This window comes from Uloborus diversus, chromosome 9 (assembly GCF_026930045.1).
Source record: "Uloborus diversus isolate 005 chromosome 9, Udiv.v.3.1, whole genome shotgun sequence".
In the NCBI taxonomy this organism is placed as follows: Eukaryota; Metazoa; Arthropoda; class Arachnida; order Araneae; family Uloboridae; genus Uloborus; species Uloborus diversus.
Genome location: NC_072739.1, coordinates 8893136 through 8915038, shown reverse-complemented (window position 1 = coordinate 8915038; position 21903 = coordinate 8893136). Strand labels below are relative to the sequence as shown.

General features: G+C 33.6%; 1 protein-coding gene across 1 annotated transcript in view; it reads right to left on the bottom strand.

The window, feature by feature from the left end:
* Positions 1-582: 582 nt before the first annotated feature.
* The window catches only part of LOC129229739 (uncharacterized), a 177010-nt gene continuing 155689 nt past the window's right edge, over positions 583-21903 (bottom strand). The window contains exons 6-8 of the mRNA XM_054864107.1: positions 20938-21103; positions 8912-8991; positions 583-993 (exon numbers count right to left, since the gene is read on the bottom strand). Coding sequence (XP_054720082.1) covers positions 685-993; positions 8912-8991; positions 20938-21103 — 555 coding nt within the window. The 3' untranslated portion in view covers positions 583-684. The remainder of the gene's footprint in view (positions 994-8911; positions 8992-20937; positions 21104-21903) is intronic.

The window sequence follows — 21903 nt, the reverse complement described above, 5'->3', positions numbered from 1 at the left end:
AATTTGATTTTTTTTTTAATTTGAATCAGCTTTTTTTTTATTTAAATCATTTTTTTTAAAATGAAATTTGGTCAAAATCAAATTTGAAATGAAGTAATAATAATCAACATTAAACTAACAAAATTATAATCGGTAATTCTAAGTAAAAATAATTATCGTCTTGAAACATTTCATTATAATACTTCATTTACTTTTTTTAATTGATGATATTTTTTAAAATTATTATTATTATTATTTTTTTTGCTGCCTAAGATTATTCATAAGAACGTCAAACTTTAAAAACAACGGAAGTCTATGAAGTTTTAGATATTGCTAATGTAATGTAATAATAATAATGTACTGTTATACAGTTAGCAAATTACAATTTAAAGAAAAAGTTTTGGGAAAAAGTGCCGCCCCCTTCATCACGCCGCCCTGGACTTTAGTGGTCAACTTAGACAGGTGGTCAACTTCTCAGATTTATCTGTACCAGAAATCAGACCAGAGAATGTCACTTAGCTTTCAGCTTGAAATAATTTATTGTTTGATTTGAGAAGTATACCCATCCATCCCATCCAAAGAGCACATGTGCCATTTTTTTCTACAATCCACAATCAAGTGCTTCCAGACATGTACAGTTTTCATGATAAAACCAAAAGTTACATTCTTTACGAGAAACTACCAGAAGTCAGGCAAGAGATCGTGTCATTTAGCTTTCAGCTTGAAGTATTTTATCAATTGAGAAGTGAACCCGTCTACCTCCTCCGTTTCGTTACCCTCTAAAAATAGTTTCTCCATGGCAACGTAAGTCCTGTAGGTAGCAGGAGTGTAGTTGATGTTGAAAATGTAAAAGCTTGCCATCAGACAGAGGATTGCTTCAGGGAATAATGCAGTAGTACAGAGAGTGATTCCTTCCACCACAATTTTGAAAACAGCTCTTTCTTGCAAAAGAAACACATCCTCCAGGTCCAGTGTAGGTGCATGGATGTAAGGATATTCACCACATATATTAGCCTAGCAAAGACAAGAGGGGGAATAAGAATCATAGTTTAACATAATTTTGCTGAAGGACAGTAACATTTGAGAAGTTGTTCTACCTTCATTTATTCAGAGCGCACTGATATTTGATTTATATCTTTACAGTAAATTCCCGATTATCCGTGGAGTTGGGGGGCACTAGTGCCGCGGATGAAGCGCAAAAAGACTAAAATGAGGGACAAATAAGGTAAAAATTGTCCTTCCTCAAAAATTTGGCCATATTGATGCATAATACTCTCTACAAACAATGAAAATATATACAGAACAGTAAAAACAGTTTTTATTTTTGCACAACAGAACTTTAAATCAATATAGAACATGTGTATATACAATGAAGAAAGCTGAAGAAAAAAAAATCAAGCAAAAACAATTGAGTTTGAACTTTCAATATTTAGATAAAAAATAGTCATTGCTTTATCATCTTTGCTGCGAAAATACATGTTCCTGATTGTTGATTTGCTCGCCAGATAATCGGGAGCTTACTCTACTTTGGCGCAACAATAACCAACGTCAGATTTTGACCAAATTTAATTTCTTACAAAAATCTATCCACAAAGTCATGGGCGCTCATACAGGGGGGGGGGGGGGGCAAGTGGGGGCTCAAGCTCCCCCCCCCCCATGAAATTAAAACTTCCTTGCTTTTAGTAATTTTTTCTTTGAAAAAAATGTAGAAACATTTATTCTCCAGCCAGTAATGAATAAGTTATTAAAAATATCAAGCTTTAATAACTCTAATCTGTACTGAAATCAGTTTCTACAGGGAAAATATCCTGCTAAACCATGGGGAAAATATCTGAGTCCCACTTTAGAATTTTGCATATGAGTGCCCTTGCACAAAGTAGTAAACTTTTCAGTTCAACAACCAATGTGATACAGTGCCCTAGTAGGCGACCCAATTGTTAGGGCGTCAGACTCATAACAAAGGGTCCCACATTCGATCCCAGCGGGTTCAAGATCCCGTGTTCATTAATGTTGACTGGGGGACGTTAAATACGTCATGGTCACAAAGTCCTCCAAGTTCCTCAATGCCTCTAGGGGTGCTGAACCAGGGATTGCTTGGCTTCTGATTTAGATAAAAAAAAAAAAAACAGAGCTTTCTTCAGGATCCCATACAACTGGTAAAACCACAAATAATGGTAAGTACGGGGGCCCCTGGAGCATGTATTCCCAGTGACCCAGTGTGAAGTATTGAGTTTGTAACCAGAAGTACAAAAATCTAACAATTCTTGATTTTGTAACAATCAGAAATTTTATTTGGAGCTAAAACAAGCAACGTCACTTACAACTAAAGTAATTTGAAATTAAATTTGTTACATTCCTAACGTAGCATGAAACAATCCCTTGAAGTGTTCAACATTTTGCTTAGACAAAGATGGAAAAAAATGAACTTTATGACCTGTTTTTGCTAAAACTGATATTTTTGACACTGGTTGTTGTTGTTCTAAAGCACAGATAATATTGTGTTTTGAAAAAATGTAGTAATTGACCGTAGAAATATTTATAATATCTCCTTTTTCAAAAAAAAACCTTTTAAGGAAATAGTTATTTCTATAAAACCAAGTAAGACATAGCTTAATCTTATGTTTTACTAGGCCCCTATTTCTGATTTTCAAATATAATAAATAAAATTGTTCCTCTAATTCAAAACTTTCCTGGAGGGTGGGGGGGGGGGGGGTATAGCTCAATGCATGACAAAAGTGCTTCGCAAAAAAAACGTTTTTGATATTCAGTTCAATATGTTGTTCAAATCTTTTAATTTGAGCAGTCTCAATAATTTGAATATACTTAGAACTATATTTCACATTGAAGTCTTAAATAGTTTATTTTTAGTCATTTAATAGCTCTTGCTTTAAGACTTTTTACTTTTTAGTGGAGTAACATTAAGTAAAATACTAATAAAACATCTTTGAAGAATGCAGCTATAAATTTTGGTAGAGACATACCGAGTACTCAGTAACTACTCGGTACTCGGCCAATTTGCCAAGTACTCGGTACTCGGCCAAATTTTGATCAGATACTCGGCCAATACCGAGTAGTTGTAAACATTGAAGATTGTTCAATACAGATTGTACAATTAACAATAAAATATTTAAAGAAAATTAAATCTAAAGACTTTTCCATCAGTTTGATTTACACTAAAAAGTATGAAATAAAATAAGTATTTAATTTCTTGATTATAATGCTCAAAAATTACAGTTCATCTTAATATACTTATATTTACGAAAATGCTAAAGCAGCCAAGAAAATAAGTAATTGATTTCTTGATTATAATGCTCAAAAATTTCAGTTCATCTTAATATATTTATATTTACATTGATGCTAAAGCGGCCAGTAAAGTTTAAATTAAAAATTTGATAGAAGAAACAGGCGGTATATTGTTTAGTACAAACAACTTTTACTATACTGCCTATTTTTTCTATCAAATTTTTAATTTAAAGTTTACTGGCTGCTTTAGCATTAACGTAAATATATTAAGATGAAATGTAATTTTTGGGCATTATTAATCAAGAAATTAAATACTTATTTTATTTCATACTTTTTAGAGTGAATCAAGCTGATGAAAAAGTCTTTAGATTTGAAATTTTTTTAAATATTTTATTTCAAAGTTTTTTGTTTTATTACTTAAAACGACAAAACTTTTGTACAAAAAAGTTAAAACGTAAAAGCATACATTTGTATTAAAGGCTTATATTTAGCTTATATAATATTTTAATGACAAAAATCCACAACACACTCTCCTTTCTTCCGCTGGCCACCCCCAATATCATCTTCGTCTCTCGCCCTGTTACCACACGTCCCTTCCAAAAGTTCGTTCTAAACGTCTTTCTAGCGGAGCGACGCATTGTGCCATTAGCACACGAGGAATCTCAAATAAGTAATTTTTTTTTTAAAGGCTTATATTTAGCTAGTTGGTCACCATATCTGAAGCGCTGATCACATTTCTTCCCCATTTTATAGCTATTCGTTAGCAGTTCAATTCATTTAGCGTCAATGTTAATTTTATAGTTGGTCACCATATCTGAAGCGCTGATCACATTTCTTCCCCATTTTATAGCTATTCGTTAGCAGTTCAATTCATTTAGCGTCAATGTTAATTTTATAGTTGGTCACCATATCTGAAGCACTGATCACATTTCTTCCCCATTTTATAGCTATTCGTTAGCAGTTCAATTCATTTAGCGTCAATGTTAATTTTATAGTTGGTCACCATATCTGAAGCGCTGATCACATTTCTTCCCCATTTTATAGCTATTCGTTAGCAGTTCAATTCATTTAGCGTCAATGTTAATTTTATAGTTGGTCACCATATCTGAAGCGCTGATCACATTTCTTCCCCATTTTATAGCTATTCGTTAGCAGTTAGCAGTTCAATTCATTTAGCGTCAATGTTAATTTTATAGTTGGTCACCATATCTGAAGCGCTGATCACATTTCTTCCCCATTTTATAGCTATTCGTTAGCAGTTCAATTCATTTAGCGTCAATGTTAATTTTATAGTTGGTCACCATATCTGAAGCGCTGATCACATTTCTTCCCCATTTTATAGCTATTCATTAGCAGTTCAATTCATTTAGCGTCAATGTTAATTTTATAGTTGGTCACCATATCTGAAGCGCTGATCACATTTCTTCCCCATTTTATAGCTATTCGTTAGCAGTTCAATTCATTTAGCGTCAATGTTAATTTTATAGTTGGTCACCATATCTGAAGCGCTGATCACATTTCTTCCCCATTTTATAGCTATTCGTTAGCAGTTCAATTCATTTAGCGTCAATGTTAATTTTATAGTTGGTCACCATATCTGAAGCGCTGATCACATTTCTTCCCCATTTTATAGCTATTCGTTAGCAGTTCAATTCATTTAGCGTCAATGTTAATTTTATAGTTGGTCACCATATCTGAAGCGCTGATCACATTTCTTCCCCATTCTACAGCTATTCGTTAGCAGTTCAATTCATTTAGCGTCAATGTTAATTTTATAGTTGGTCACCATATCTGAAGCGCTGATCACATTTCTTCCCCATTCTACAGCTATTCGTTAGCAGTTCAATTCATTTAGCGTCAATGTTAATTTTATAGTTGGTCACCATATCTGAAGCGCTGATCACATTTCTTCCCCATTCTACAGCTATTCGTTAGCAGTTCAATTCATTTAGCGTCAATGTTAATTTTATAGTTGGTCACCATATCTGAAGCGCTGATCACATTTCTTCCCCATTCTACAGCTATTCGTTAGCAGTTCAATTCATTTAGCGTCAATGTTAATTTTATAGTTGGTCACCATATCTGAAGCGCTGATCACATTTCTTCCCCATTCTACAGCTATTCGTTAGCAGTTCAATTCATTTAGCGTCAATGTTAATTTTATAGTTGGTCACCATATCTGAAGCGCTGATCACATTTCTTCCCATTTTATAGCTATTCGTTAGTAGTTCAATTCATTTAGCGTCAATGTTAATTTTATAGTTGGTCACCATATCTGAAGCGCTGATCACATTTCTTCCCCATTTTATAGCTATTCGTTAGCAGTTCAATTCATTTAGCGTCAATGTTAATTTTATAGTTGGTCACCATATCTGAAGCGCTGATCACATTTCTTCCCCATTTTATAGCTATTCGTTAGCAGTTCAATTCATTTAGCGTCAATGTTAATTTTATAGTTGGTCACCATATCTGAAGCGCTGATCACATTTCTTCCCCATTTTATAGCTATTCGTTAGCAGTTCAATTCATTTAGCGTCAATGTTAATTTTATAGTTGGTCACCATATCTGAAGCGCTGATCACATTTCTTCCCCATTTTATAGCTATTCGTTAGCAGTTCAATTCATTTAGCGTCAATGTTAATTTTATAGTTGGTCACCATATCTGAAGCGCTGATCACATTTCTTCCCCATTCTACAGCTATTCGTTAGCAGTTCAATTCATTTAGCGTCAATGTTAATTTTATAGTTGGTCACCATATCTGAAGCGCTGATCACATTTCTTCCCCATTCTACAGCTATTCGTTAGCAGTTCAATTCATTTAGCGTCAATGTTAATTTTATAGTTGGTCACCATATCTGAAGCGCTGATCACATTTCTTCCCCATTCTACAGCTATTCGTTAGCAGTTCAATTCATTTAGCGTCAATGTTAATTTTATAGTTGGTCACCATATCTGAAGCGCTGATCACATTTCTTCCCCATTTTATAGCTATTCGTTAGCAGTTCAATTCATTTAGCGTCAATGTTAATTTTATAGTTGGTCACCATATCTGAAGCGCTGATCACATTTCTTCCCCATTCTACAGCTATTCGTTAGCAGTTCAATTCATTTAGCGTCAATGTTAATTTCATAGTTGGTCACCATATCTGAAGCGCTGATCACATTTCTTCCCCATTCTACAGCTATTCGTTAGCAGTTCAATTCATTTAGCGTCAATGTTAATTTTATAGTTGGTCACCATATCTGAAGCGCTGATCACATTTCTTCCCCATTCTACAGCTATTCGTTAGCAGTTCAATTCATTTAGCGTCAATGTTAATTTTATAGTTGGTCACCATATCTGAAGCGCTGATCACATTTCTTCCCCATTCTACAGCTATTCGTTAGCAGTTCAATTCATTTAGCGTCAATGTTAATTTTATAGTTGGTCACCATATCTGAAGCGCTGATCACATTTCTTCCCCATTTTATAGCTATTCGTTAGCAGTTCAATTCATTTAGCGTCAATGTTAATTTTATAGTTGGTCACCATATCTGAAGCGCTGATCACATTTCTTCCCCATTTTATAGCTATTCGTTAGCAGTTCAATTCATTTAGCGTCAATGTTAATTTTATAGTTGGTCACCATATCTGAAGCGCTGATCACATTTCTTCCCCATTTTATAGCTATTCGTTAGCAGTTCAATTCATTTAGCGTCAATGTTAATTTTATAGTTGGTCACCATATCTGAAGCGCTGATCACATTTCTTCCCCATTTTATAGCTATTCGTTAGCAGTTCAATTCATTTAGCGTCAATGTTAATTTTATAGTTGGTCACCATATCTGAAGCGCTGATCACATTTCTTCCCCATTCTACAGCTATTCGTTAGCAGTTCAATTCATTTAGCGTCAATGTTAATTTTATAGTTGGTCACCATATCTGAAGCGCTGATCACATTTCTTCCCCATTCTACAGCTATTCGTTAGCAGTTCAATTCATTTAGCGTCAATGTTAATTTTATAGTTGGTCACCATATCTGAAGCGCTGATCACATTTCTTCCCCATTCTACAGCTATTCGTTAGCAGTTCAATTCATTTAGCGTCAATGTTAATTTTATAGTTGGTCACCATATCTGAAGCGCTGATCACATTTCTTCCTTATTCTATAGCTATTCGTTAGCAGTTCAATTCGCTGATATGTGTTATTATTGTTTAGATTGAGAGCAGGGTGAAAGGTGCTTAGGCAGCAATATCAAGCTGCAGGTCATAACACCTTCAGAAAAATCTATAACAACAGCATTGTTGCTGGCTATTTTGATTCTGCTGTGATAGAAGAAAGAGTAAGCATCACAGAAATATGCAGACATTCCTTTTTAAAAATTAGCTATTATTTTGATTTGCTTTTACAATAAATAATTTCTGAAAGATCAGTTTTTGTTGATTAGAATTTTGTGAAGGGTCCGTTTTGAGTGCTTGTATTTTTGTGAAGGGCTCGTTAACAGATCCAAATTTCCTCTGGCCAGACCCCTGGTTATATTCGTTCAGAACCTGCAGTCTGATGAAAAAGATGGGTTGCGCTCCCTCTAGTGAGATAAATATGCGACAAAAGTACTCATTAGTATTTTTTTGTTTTTCTTTTTTTTTAAATAAAAATATTTCTGTTCAGTATTTTTCTTAAAGATTTTATTCAATGAAATATCAAGGGTTTATGTTTAATTTGAACTATAAATCCTGCTGATGCTTCAATTGTTTAGTGTTTAATTGCTGCATTAAGATGCTTTCTTAACCAACACACATTCGCACACAAGGGCCCACGAGAAGCCATGTCAGTTTTGTCAGAAACAAGGGGCGCGGTCCTTGGAAGGACCCCGCTCTGAATCGTAGTAGTATAAGTTTTGAAAACTTTATAGGGGGAGGGGATCCAGAAACCAAACTGACAAAGGGGCCCACATTTACACTTCGGCGGCCTTGTGAATTTTTTCCATTTTACTATAACTCAAAAATTAAATTACTGTTTGAAGAATGCAGAAAATATCTTGAAATTTCAAACACTCACCCATCACACAGAGCTATGAAAGATTATGTATTTTTGAGTTAGTATTTTAATTTCTCCATAATTAAGTCCCGTATTTTCTTCTCTAACGATACATCGGACCGATAGAAATTTAAATATAGTTATCAAGGTAGTAGATATATATCGATATATGAAGGTATATTGGTATATTGCCCAACCCTAGTTATAACACAACTCTAGCTTGGTATTAAATTTTAAAATTTTAACTATGTTTTCACTGCAAAAATGGCCAAAAACATTTTAGAGGTTTTTAATTAATATCTTCGTTAATTAATGTCATCCAAAGATGTAACCTAGCTAAGAATGCTTTCGATCTAATCTCCGTTAGAACAAAAATTTTTTTCCCAATTGGTTCATCCGTTTAGGCGCTAGAGTGCCGCAGACAGATACACAGATACGACAAGCTTATAACCCATTTCCTTTGCGCGTCGGGGGTTAAAAACTCCAACTTCACAAAAAACCCTTTCCCAATTAATTTCCTAACTCACGATAAAATATGCAATATTTGTGCTTGACTAGGGAGTGTGACAGAAGGCAGCTATTTTTGTCTTCAGAATATATAAATCAGGACAAGAAACAGTATGTTGTATACACACTTGACAAAATTAATTAAGAAACAATACTACTTACCTGATTCTTTAGCCTTAAAAAACTTGCTTCTTCACGTAACGCTACAGGCAAACACAGCAAAGCTCCAACTTGCAAGGCATCTAAAAGTTTCAACAAAAATCAGCTCTTAGATTTTCTTACATTCACATTAATATTATAAGCTGTCCCTGCCAAAAGTTTTTATATTGTCCACTGTGGGTGGTACCTGGTAGGGTGGGTCAATTTTAACTTCTTTTTAAAATCAAAAACGCTTGAGGTGGGGAAAAGTTGAGTATTGTCATCAAATGTTCGTGTAATTTTTTTTTGAAAAACAAAATATATTTAGATCCCCCGCCAGCCCCTTGAAGTTTTGCCAAATATGTAAAAATTGCCATTTTAAAATTTTTTAAAAAAATTCCTTACGTATAATTCTTTAGTTGCCTATGGTGGAGAGTTAGCTATTGACATCTAATATTCGTGTAAAGACTTTTTGGCAACCTTCTTAAGTCTTTCGAATTAAATCTAAAGTGGAAAAGATGAAAGCACCAGACGACTGTTGATGCGCCGTCTACGTCGCTGTTTTTCAACAGCTTTTTGCTTGTTTTCTTGAAATTAGAGAAAAATAACTTGGAATTCCTCTCGAGGGGGTGGCTGCAATCAAACTCCACCAGAGTGCCTCCCAAGCTCCTAAATTTAAGCACAGTAGTTTTTTGTGTGTGTAAATAGAAATTTTATTTTGTTCTGTTTTCAAATTTCCGCATTAATTTTCTAAACACCAATGTTGTGCGTAGGCCATCAGAATTTGTAGCTCCACAAACAGATGAAGATGCTTCTGCCACTAAACTAATTTCTCTTTCGACCTCTTGTGCAAATTCCAATACTCACTTTCAATACTGTCCCTTGTTTTACCCACTTTTTCAAATTCCTCTTGAGGTATCTGTTTGGACAGTGGAGGGTCCGCAAGAGCTCAATTTTGAATAGATGTAGAACAAATGACCAACATTTATAACAAGCACATGTTAAGTTAGTCTAACTTTTTGTTTGAAATTTCCTACACTTGTCCAAACAAATAAATTTTTAAGTCTCAAAAGAAAAAAAATATATATTCTTCTGATTCCCTTTAATCAGTCCAAACTTGGCTTATTTTCACAACCATCATTAGCATTGTTAGTGTTAATCTTTGTAAGCTGCTTAATTGTAATACATTATGCAACAATTAGAAAAAAATAAAAACTGGCATTATTAGGGTAAAAATTTTAAAAGTGATGATGCAGTGAATAAAGAGATATAATGCACAGAAAAATATATCTGTTAACGGATTTGAAGAATTTGGTACCCTTTACAAAAAACTTCAAACCTCTGTACAGTAAATACTTAAAGCGGCCAAGACGAAATTTAGAACCCTGTCAAGAATACAAAAAGATTGCACACTTCAGAACATAGATTCTATAAACAGAAGAATGATTCGTCACAATTAATTTATTTGTTGAAATTTTGCTCCCGGATATGTGAAATGATTATTAATTTTAAAGCCCCCTCCCCCAAATAATTATATGGAGAAAAATAATAAAACTAGGAAAAAATATGAAAATGACAAAAAGGTAGACATACACACATCTGGGTAAGATTCTAATGCCTCCAGCAATTTGGCAGCAAATTTAGAAAGATGAAAGTTTCTGCGCATTGGGAAGCAAATCGTTTACTTATTAATTTTTTGCATGCATACATTTATGTTTGAAATTGTTTACGTGCATATTTTTACTTATAATGAAAGTGAAAGATGTCAATAAACTATGAACTTACAACTCAGAATCATGCAAATTAACTGCGCATAGGGTAACACCCCCAGTAATTGGCAAGTCACCAGTGATTGGCACTTCCAACAAAAATGTCCTAAAATAAGATTCATATCCAATCTTTTAAAAGTAGAAGGCTCTATATCAACAGTATGTACATTTACTTAACTTCAATTCATGTTACTAAATGGTAGCAGTGCACAGGAAAGAGAAAAAATTGTGGCTTGTGTCGAATCAGCCATTTTTGTTGCAAAAGCTGCTTCTCTGGCTTAAGGGAAGCATGCGCATCAATCCAGTAAAATCCGACTTCAAATATATTTTAAATTTTAGTTGTCAAAAGTTTTGTTTCGTAGAAAGGTGTTACTTTGAGAGGGTAGAAATATATTTTCGTTCCTTTTGGACATTTGAAATAATGATGGATGCCATTTACTGGTGCCTCAGTTTTGCTAGCCTCCAGTAATTGGCCCATGTGCCTGTAAACACTAATGTGTTGTGCAATTTGTCACTAGTTTGATTTCTGATACTTTTGCAGGAGCTATATTATATGAGTTCCACTATTGATTTGAATCCTTCAGAATATACTGTAAAATTTTTAAGAGAAACAATAAAAAACAAATATGTTTGATCATCTGTCAGATATTGCGACTGTAGACAATCGGTTCATTTTTTATGGTCCCTTAGAATCATCGGGTCAATGTTCCTTTTTTCTTTGGAAACAGCTACAATTCGTAAAATCGAAACTGCATACCGACTAATGAAACAGCATTAATCTCGATATTTTTTTCCATGCAACACTCCAAATTTATTTTATTTCTCTAAAATACTTTTTCAACGTCAAGATATGTGATTTAACATTAATTTATTTTAAATTACCTACTTTAAATAAACATGTAAAATTACTTACTTTAAATTAACATTAATTATTTTTCTCATGATGATAAAACTTGTATGTAATCTAAAAGTGAAAAATAAAATGATTTTCCAGTTCTATTAACATGTGCCAATCACTGGATCACAAGGTGTCATACACTGGGGTATCAGGTGCCAATTACTGGTGATTTTGGTAACTTTTTAAATAAATAATTTTATAAAAATATCAATTCAAATATTTTTGATTTTAGTGAACTAAATAGATGCACAGATGTGTATTCTTTAATACAAAAATATTTACAAGTGATTTTTTTTCCTAAGTAATGAAAACAGAGGTAAGTTTAAGGGCAAACTCTTAAAGTGCTAATTACTGGGGTCGTTACCCTAAATAGTAAGGAATTTGGCTTTCGAATCTAAGAGATGTGCTGGCGGCAGGGTTGGCAAAAACCCGGGTTTTTTTTAAAAAGGCCATGGACCCAGGGTTTTTTAAAAGAAATGTGGGTTTTTTTTTGTCTTTTTTTAGGGAAAATGGGGTGCTTGTAGCATATTGTAGTGTAAGTATATGGACAAAGCACAAAAATTGTCTCGGGGTGAAAATACTGGAAAATTCAGCTTTTTCTGAAGAAAAGTAAAAAAGACAACGAAACCCAAGAATGGTGAAGTTTAAGATTTTTTAGTTTCAATGATTAGCAACAGTTAGGGCAAAGTTACTTCTCGAGTGATAAAATCTATTGTTCGTTTTTAATTACTACATTTTTTATTTGCATTTTACTTTATTGTATTTCATTTTGTTATGCAAAACTACTGTAGAACGCCAAAGTAGTTTAAATCCCTTTTTACTGAATTCCAGCTTAATCAAGACATTGAATTTTATGTTGCCTGTTTTTCTATTTCTGTGTATAGAGTAAGAAAGATTCAACTTTTTGTAAGATAATGAAAGTATTGTACATACTATTCTGTTTTTTGTTTGACCGTTTATAAAACCTGTTAATTTCTAAAACATATACGTTGTTTATTTGAGATTTGTGACATGTTGGTTTGCAGAAAATAATTCACATGAAAGCCTTATAGCTAAAGTATTTTCCTCTGTACAATCTACAAATATCGAGAAAATCAGACATGACAGGACTTAGTCCAGATAATTTGAGTTATTTATTGATCGGTTAAAGAAAAAGTTAAATATATTTATTTAAAATCTTTGAAGTATTTTTTAATGCCATTAAGAGTTATGAAATACTATTCAAGTTCAAAATTCCTTTTTTATGTCCATTGTCTGTGGTGAAGAACAAATAAAAAGGAAGTTTAAATTGTGAAAGTATTTAAATTAATTATTGTTTTAAAAAACTTCTCAGAAAATTTGAAAAAACCCAAAAGTGGGTTAAATAATGGGTTTTTTTGAATGGTTTTTTTCAAAAAAAAAAAAACCCATTGGGTCCAATCTGGCCAACCCTGGCTGGCGGTTATGTTAGTGTTACCAACAAAGAATCATAGCAACTAGAGGTGGGTAATGTCGTTCTTTTCAGCAATCTGTTCATAAGAGGATTGTTCATTCTTTTGATCCGTTCATTCAACCTGACGACTTCGTTCATTTAAAAAAAGTTGCAGGTGATCTCTGTGCATGACATGCTCACATAAATTCAAAATATTTCATTAAATCAGTAATATTCATTGAAGGAAAAATAACTAAAATCAGCTAAATATAAGAAAATATGCCTATGAAAAATAAATCAAAAAAACTTTATTCAGGTTTAGATGAATCAAGCAGTTCTAGTTCATTTTGTAAGATATTTCTCAGTTGACAGATGGTAAAATATGTTTTCCATTCCAAAACTCGCAGGTTACATTTTAGCATGTCACAAAATTAAGTTATTAGATTTTACTATATAAAAAAATTAATACCCTGTGATGTCATTAAATTTGAAAAATTGAACTTATGTGAAATAATGCACTAATTCTAAATAGAAATATCATATTGCCAAGTATAGTATAATCACAGGTGAAAATAAAACAAAATAATTTTAAATATGAACTTTAGGTTGAATTTAAAAAAAAAAATTAAATCACAAAATAAGCAAAAGAGAACTACAAATATATATATATATATATATATATATATATATACATGAAACAAATTATCTAAATTAGCAAAACATAAACTTAACAAAAGTATTATAATTATAAAAAGTCTGCTTCTTAAATACAAATTGCGGTAACTTGTCGAAACTGACCTTTTTTGACCCAAAAGCAAACATCTGTCAGCCATGATATCTACCCAAAAGAAAGAGAGGTATGTTCCTTCAAATATTTTCCCCCAGCTACATACATACATATAGTTTTACCAATAGACCATACATAACGAAAGAAGTAGCAACAAATATATTGGTAGCTCAGCCGGAGTACCAGATAACTTAATTTTTCAAAAAAAAAAGACTCGCCTAAATATTACAGAGCTTCAAAAGTATTCCATGCTATCGAGAACCAAAAAAAAAAAAAAAATAAATAAATAAATAAAAATGCAACACTTTTTTTATGGGGGGGGGGGAAGAAGGGAGGGAATAATCCTACTTAAAAATCTTTGGATATCGAATGAAAAATAATGGACTTGGAAATTGCTGGTAGTTCTTATCCTCTGCTGCTGCAGCTGTTCCTTATACTTTTAAATTAATTGTTATTATTTGCAGCACTCGTGTGAGTGGCAACATTAAAAATAAATGTTTTTCTTGATGGAATGAGATTCAGTAGTAGCGATAAGTCAAGCAGCATTGCTGCGTCACATTCTATTCTTTCCTAAATTATATTCATTCTAAATACATGTTGTAAATGTTCTTTTTTTGTGTGTTGTAATACACGTTCAGCAGAGTTATACAAGCATCTTTTATTGCGAACTTACACCAAAGAGTAAGCGGCTCTACAATTTCTTAGAGCGACGTAGCCCGCCATGCTCAACCAGTTGCCAAGCAAGTTAAAAATAACGCCAAATCAATATGCATGGTAGTTGATAGGAGGGACGTTATAGAAGACAAAAGGATCGCCAGAAAATTGATAAAAAGTATTTTTAGAAATAACTTTGGCAACAGAAAGCGTGAGAAGTATTTTAGCAGTTGCGCAGGACAGGAAGTGAGTGGAAAGTCCAAACATTTCGTTAGTAACCGGAACAAGTTATACAAAAGATTACTAATGGATACATTGGAAAATTGCAAATGATCTGCAGCAATTTAAGAAAAACGATGAATCAAGCAGAAAATAAAAAGGTTTGAAATGGTACTGGACTAAGAAAAAGGAAATTTGAGATTAATTGAGAGTAAAAAAATCAAAGATGAATGTAATTTTTTAAAAAAAAAGTGATTTTATGTGCATCAATACAATGTTTTAAACTGCTCACCGTTCAAAAGAATGGTCAGTCATTTTTTAGGTGAATTAAAGGATCCACTCATTCACCTAATTTTAAGGATTCATTCTTTTGGACCTGTTTTTCCAACGACAGATCTTTAGTAGCAAAGCAATTTTGAATATAGTATTATGCTCAACAAAAAGATTTGATTTAAAGAAATGTCTCTAGATCTCAACAGATGTAGATTTATTAAGTGTGTAGTTATCAGGGTTAAACGTACATTACAAACCAGGGCTGGCTTTCTACCGGCAGAAACTAGTTTTTGCCATGCCAGTGGCAGAAACTGGTTATAACCGGTAAAAACCGGTAGAAACTGGCAAAAACTTAAAAGCGTCTTTAATAACTCAAGTAACTAGTTACTAAATGAAAACTAAGTTACTAAATGATATTCGTTTAAGTAAGCTAAAAAATTAAATTTTACTTCATCATTGTAAAAAATAAAAGCTTATGCTAGTAACCTTGATTTAGTTCAGAAAGGGAACTTTTCAATTGCAGACACTCATAATATTTGGATTAATCTAACAAAAGACGGAAAAACATATATTGGAAAGAGAAGTGATACACAGAATTAAACAGGCATTACTGATTGTAATTCCTGTGCTTCAAGAAGAAAGTGCAAGAATTTTACTTGCCAATATTAACCTTGTTTTGTACCTAATGTCACAGCTTTGTAAAACAAATTGGCCCCATTTCTTGAAACTTACATTTCACAATCTAATTTTTACCACTACACCAGTTACTACATGGTGGACCAGTTTAAAAAAATATGCAACAGATGAAAGTTTCACAAACATTGCTTGTTCCTTGATGCATTGCCTGCTAGCTTTTCTGTTGCAGGAATATTCTAAAGTTTCCCAATTGTGCATAATAAATTGAGAAACTTTAGATTTTTAAAACCACCTTTTCTAAGAGGCAACAGCGGGGTTCAAACAATGTAACGTTTGATTTTGAATTACACATAATATTGTAATTAAATTGTGCTTCGGTTAACAATTATATTTTCCATGCATTTTCTATTGTACATCAAAAATTAATTTTTTGCCATTTTGTGAGTTTTTGCCGCAAATGTGGCAGAAAGTGGTTTTTGCCGTGCCGGTTTTAACCGGTTTCTACCAGTGGTTTTAACCGCCTCGGCAGAAACTTGCCAACCCTGTTATAAATGCTGTTGGTGGAAATAACTTCTACAGTCCACTTTCTTGAGTACAGGAAGAAATCATTGGCTATTGCAAAAAAGCTTACCATTCTTATATCGACAGCCCATGACACGCTAAGTTATGGGAAGTAAAGGGCACAGCAGGGGTGCCCACAGGGGGGGATTATGGCGCAAGTTGCGCCATCAAAATTTTTGGGGGGGATTTTTTTTCCAGAACTTTTTCTTTCTTTAGAACATGAAATTTTTGAATTTTGGAAACAAAAAGTATTTAAACTTATGCAACAAGAAATAGATGCATTAATAATATTTTTTTCACGTACTCTTCAGGGCCGTCGACAAGAGGGGGGGGGGGTGCTACACTCCCCAGTTTTTCAGAAGTGGGGCCGCCAATTTCATTTTAGCGATGAAAACGAACGAAGAGAAAGGGAATTTCTTCGTTGTTTAAAAAAATTAAAATAGTAATTATAAATGAACAATTGAAATAATAGTGGCAAAAGTATTTTTTCTGTAAAATTTGAATAGAAAATGTAATCTTTTAAAATACAATTTAGGGACATCCATGATTCTCTTTTATTAAGAGTATCTAAGTAAGAGCCCCGGCTAATGTACGCTTCAAACGTTTTTATTAACGCAAAAAAAAAAGTATTCAGTACAGTACACGCTTCACTAGACCGCAGAGTGGGTACGTCTGCCTAGTCGGAAACGATGGGCTCGGCTCAAATTAAAGTATTGTGCATAGACTAAAATTCACGTATGGGAGGGAGGTAAGGCGACAAAACTAACATGGTGCACGCCTTGTGTCTCGGGGCCCTGGTTATATAAAACTATGCTTCATGGTTCTTCCGTAAAAAAATAAAAAAAAAAAAGATAAATAAATAGGACAGCTTCATTAGAACAGCCCATAGGATAGGGTTCATCGAAACATTCCCATACGTTTTTTTTTTTTTTTGATGAAAACCATTGTCCTGAAAATCATTGCTAGTGGAGAAAAATGTATGGGCCGCCGAAATAAATTTGAAATAGAGAGAAAAAAAATAATAATAACAGTTAAATGCAAAGAGAGATTCAAAGTATTGTAATGAATACTCACACCAAAAGTTCTAAATGTTTGAATGTAAAAATCGTAAGTAAATCAAAGTTTGATTAAGAGATACAGGTGGCATGTTTAAAATAAAATGAAGTGGAATAGAGACCTAAGGTATCGCAGAAAATTATCACATCTGTTCAAAACGTTAAAAGTCCTTTTTCCAAGGCCGCAAACGCTTGTATTGCAAGAAAGCAAAAATATTAGGGGGGAAATTGAAAGTTTTATTATGGAAAATCTAAGCAAATAATCGTGTTTGGCAAATAAAAATTGGAAGAAAATATTACCACAATATGTTTATCAGTAATTAAAATTGACAATGAAGATAGGAGGAACGTAACCAAACTGAAAGGAAGAGTGGGGAACTCCACACCCTTCTTTTTACGTCCCCAAAGCTGGCCTGGAAGTGAGTTTTTAAAATTTAGGTTTTGAAAAAATTTCGGAAAAATGTTCTCAAACCCCATGCTTTAACCTAACGTCATTAAAGATGGCCTACACCTGAGTATTTAGGACTGTAACTTCGAAAAACCATGAGAGTGCTCCCAATGTAACCTCCGAGAAACGCCCTCTCAATTAATCATTCAGCCTCATTCAAGGTCGAATAAATTTCGTCCTTTGAACTTTAATTTAAAAAACTCTCTAAGTTGTCCTGAAACTGTCGTCCTCCAAATATTACCGAAGATCCTCAAAATTTCATTGTTAAGGTTTCAATTTAGAAAATTTTTCGGGGGAGAGATCTCCAAAACATTCTACCCCTCTAACAGTATTAATAAATCGTATACGATTGCTTTAATTGAATTTCAGTTATGAAAATTTGCCATGGGAGGACTCCGAATCTCTCCACCCATTAACATTAATAAAATTCTTCTAAAACTGCGGTTTCTGCGGATCGAAATTTTTTTCGAGAGAATGCCTGTCTCTCTCTCGCCAACATCATCGAAAAATGTCTTAAATCTCGCTCTTAGTGCTTCAATTACGAAACATTTCTGGTCGCGAGCCCCTTCAAAACTCCCCCCCCCCCACCTTTTATCGAAGGTTGGTTTAAATTACGTTTTCGGAGCTTTGATTTCAAGAAACTGTCGGTGCAATAAATTTTAACAAAAAAGCCTACAATCGCGTTTCTACGACCTCAAAATGTCAAAAAATTTCGGGTGAGTACACATCTCTCTCCCCCTTAATATCACCATAGATCGTCTAAAACTGCATTTTTCGAACTACAATTTTCAAATTTTTCCCGGACCCCCCTTTACGTGTTACAATTAGAAATAATTCACAATTAGGAATGTATGCTTGAAGTTTGCATTTTGAAAATTATAGAACGATGACCCCGAGTCTCTTCCTCCCTTAACATCACCATAGATCGTCTAAAACTGTTTTTCTAATAACAGTCTTGAAAATTCCCGAGGGAGAGCCCCCGGACCCCCTCTTCTGAATATTATCCTTACGATTATTTATATTACTAGTACTAAGGTCTAGTAATATGACTATCCCTGCTAAACCAGAAGCCAAATCTTCTCTCTCTCTCTGCATATTCGAACATGCGTTTGAAAAAATTAAGGGGCCGCCAAAAGCGTATCCCCCCCCTTCCCGCAGTTTTTTGAAATAGCGACGGCCCTGGTACTCTTTCCAAAATTTAATGACCGTGTCTCGTTTTCAATTAAAGGAGCATCACAGACAGCATGGAGTTGGTGTCCGTTTCAGAGCTGGATAACACGATTTGATTTCTTTTCAATATCTTATAAATTTTCTGGAAGTAGCATCTGCATGATGAATACGTGTGACAGTGATGAGAGGGAGGGAGGTCAAAAATGTTTTATTGTTTGTAATAATTCTGACCAGTACGCTCTAGTCTTTCATTGATTCATTTGCACCTTGACAATCGTTAAGAACTAGTTTTGAAGTCCCTCCAATCGACAACTAATATATTTTCTTCATTAAATAGCTTAAGCTTTACTCCCATCTTATCTACCATTTTTAAACAGATTGTTTCAATTTATCATTAGATGATTTTTATTAAAACTTTTGGTGATGTTGGATTTCGCTGATGGAAGTAGAACAGTCTGTTCTTAAGGTGCTTAAATTATTTTTCGTAAATCATATTTACTTTCTTCCATATCTGATATGTATAGAAGGATATTTGATTCGTTAAAATTCTCGAGTTCTGATTTTTGATGTGTGCAGAATAGCTGAATTCATTTTTGAGGATTTCCGAAAAATATCCGTCATGTGTGATCCATCTTTTTTGACTATGAGACTTCAATTTTGGAAAACTTCCATGAGAGCGCCCCCCCCCCCCACTGTAACGCCAGACTGACACCCTCTTTATCATCAAGAGTCATCTAAAACTGCGTTTCTAGTAATGCAATTTTGAAACATTTATAGGAGAGATCCCGTGATTCCCCCCTCTTTCCTTAATACGATCAAAGACAAGTCTAGAACTGCGTTTTTGGAGTATCAATTTTAAAAAATTGCTAGGGCAACGAAATTCACCTTCCACTAACATTAACTGTGTTTCTAAAGCTACAAGTTCGGAAATTTAAGTGGAGCGTCCCTCTCCTTCCTCCCCATTCTCGTCAACATTAAAAAGTCGTCTTAAATTTGGTTTTTAGGGCTTCAATATCGAGAAAATTCTGAGCGTGCTTCCGAAAACTCTTTTTCTTAACGTCACAAAGGTCGGCTACAATTGCGATTTTTGAACTTCAATTTCAGAAAACTGCTTGTCCCCCAACCATGGATAGCGTTTTTAAGACTTTAATTTTGAAAATTTTCCAGGGACGAGCCCTAGGATCTCTTCTTTCCTTAACATTACCACAGACAGTCTAAAACTGCGTTTTTAGAACTACAATTTTGAAAACAAAGGAAAGCCCTCCTTAACACAACAGTCGACTATTTATAATTGCGCTTTTAAAGTTTCAATATTGAAAAATTGCCGGGAAGGGGTCACCAAACCTTTTATTTCACTAACATCACCAGAGATCGTGTGAAACTGGTTTTAAAATTACAATTTCGAAAATTTTCCGGGGGAGAAATCCCCGAATTCCCTATCTAAGTGACAATAAATTTCCGTTTCACGGTTCATATTGTATACATCTAGTAATGACTCAATTCCAAGCCAGAAAGTTGTCCCTGTAATTATTCATACGTTTGAAATAATAATATTAATAATTAATAATAAGGTGTAGCAAAATTCAGGGGTACCCAAAACTTGTTTACTAAAAGTCCATGTTTTAAAATTAGGGAAGGCAAGGCAGGTCAACAATCCAAAAACATTTCAGTTCAAATAGTATTTGTTAGCGTTACCCCCCCCCCCCCCCGTGAATTTGACTGGAGATTAAACACTCTAAAAACTGTTATGTTTAACCCAATTTGAAAGAGAGAAAATTTTTGGGGGGGAATTTGCGCCATTGGGCTTGGGGGGGGGATGGGCACCCCTGGGGCACAGTTAACACGCCACACACAAACACACAAAATGGGGACAAAAACGGGTAAGAGGACAATAGGAGAGTTTATGGAAACATCAAGAAAATAATTGACCACAACAACAAATAAGTCAATATGAACAAGATTGCAAAAGCACTCAAAATTTTGCACTGATCAACTTGGAAGATTTCTTACAACGAAGCATGGTATCAGAACTATTGATAACTCATCAGGCAAGTTTTGGGCAATAAAAATACCCTACAAAAACAAATTTTAAAAAATAAAAGAAAATAAATAAACATTGTAAACAAACTTTGAAACAATTTAGCAATTAAGTAACAAATCATAACTTACATTTACTTTGCTCCTCCGTCTCAGACTTTTGAATAATTTTTCTTGCAATTTTACAAAGTGCAGTATCCCTAGCATTTTCCAAAATGCACCCAGAAAACTTTTGAACATTCTTTAAGAATTCTCGACATTTTCCAAAATTAAAAATTCTTTCAAGCTCATTTTTGACCTATTAAAAGGAAAACAGCAATAAGTTAAGGGTGTGAGAAGCTCAAAGCTTTTTCCAACATGGACATTTTAACAAAATTATTCTCTTTTAAAAATATGTATGCAAAGGTCAATAACTTTTTAAGTCCCATTCTACACATTTATGAAAATAAACCCAAATTTTAAAAAAGTCAAAAAGTTTTGTTGCTGCTTTACTTATTATACATTTGTACGTTCTTCTTTTTCACTTTACATCACCGTGGTTTGTGTCAGGGACAATGATGATGCTTATTTATCATTTGGGCTGTTTATTTGCATAACTCTAAATTGAATTCATAGTTATATTACAATATTCACAATCCATTTTAGTTTAGCCATTTTTGACACCTAAACTCCCAGAGCACATGCTCTCCAAACCATACCAGGTGAAGACTGGTGCAAGGTTCATAGCAAGATAGCAAGTCGAAAAAAATATATAGGAATTCAAAAGGAAAAATATAGGAGTTGGGTAGAAAAATATATAGGAGTTTAAAAGGAAAAATAAAAAGGAGTTAGGTGGACAAATAGGGATTTCAAAAATTCATTTTTACGGATTTCTTGAGAAATAAAAGACTATTTGCTGTGCAATTCTTTTCGCATAAAAAGTATACTCTAGCTGTCATTTTCCAATAACAATTAAGTCTGTTATTCATTTAGGGGACCAGCAACAAATTGAGTAAGCAAAAAAATTTTTTTGATCATTTTTTATTGTAAATAGCTGGGAATGAGCTATAAATTTCAGATATAAGTTTAAAACCTATCAAAAATTTATTTTTATATTTT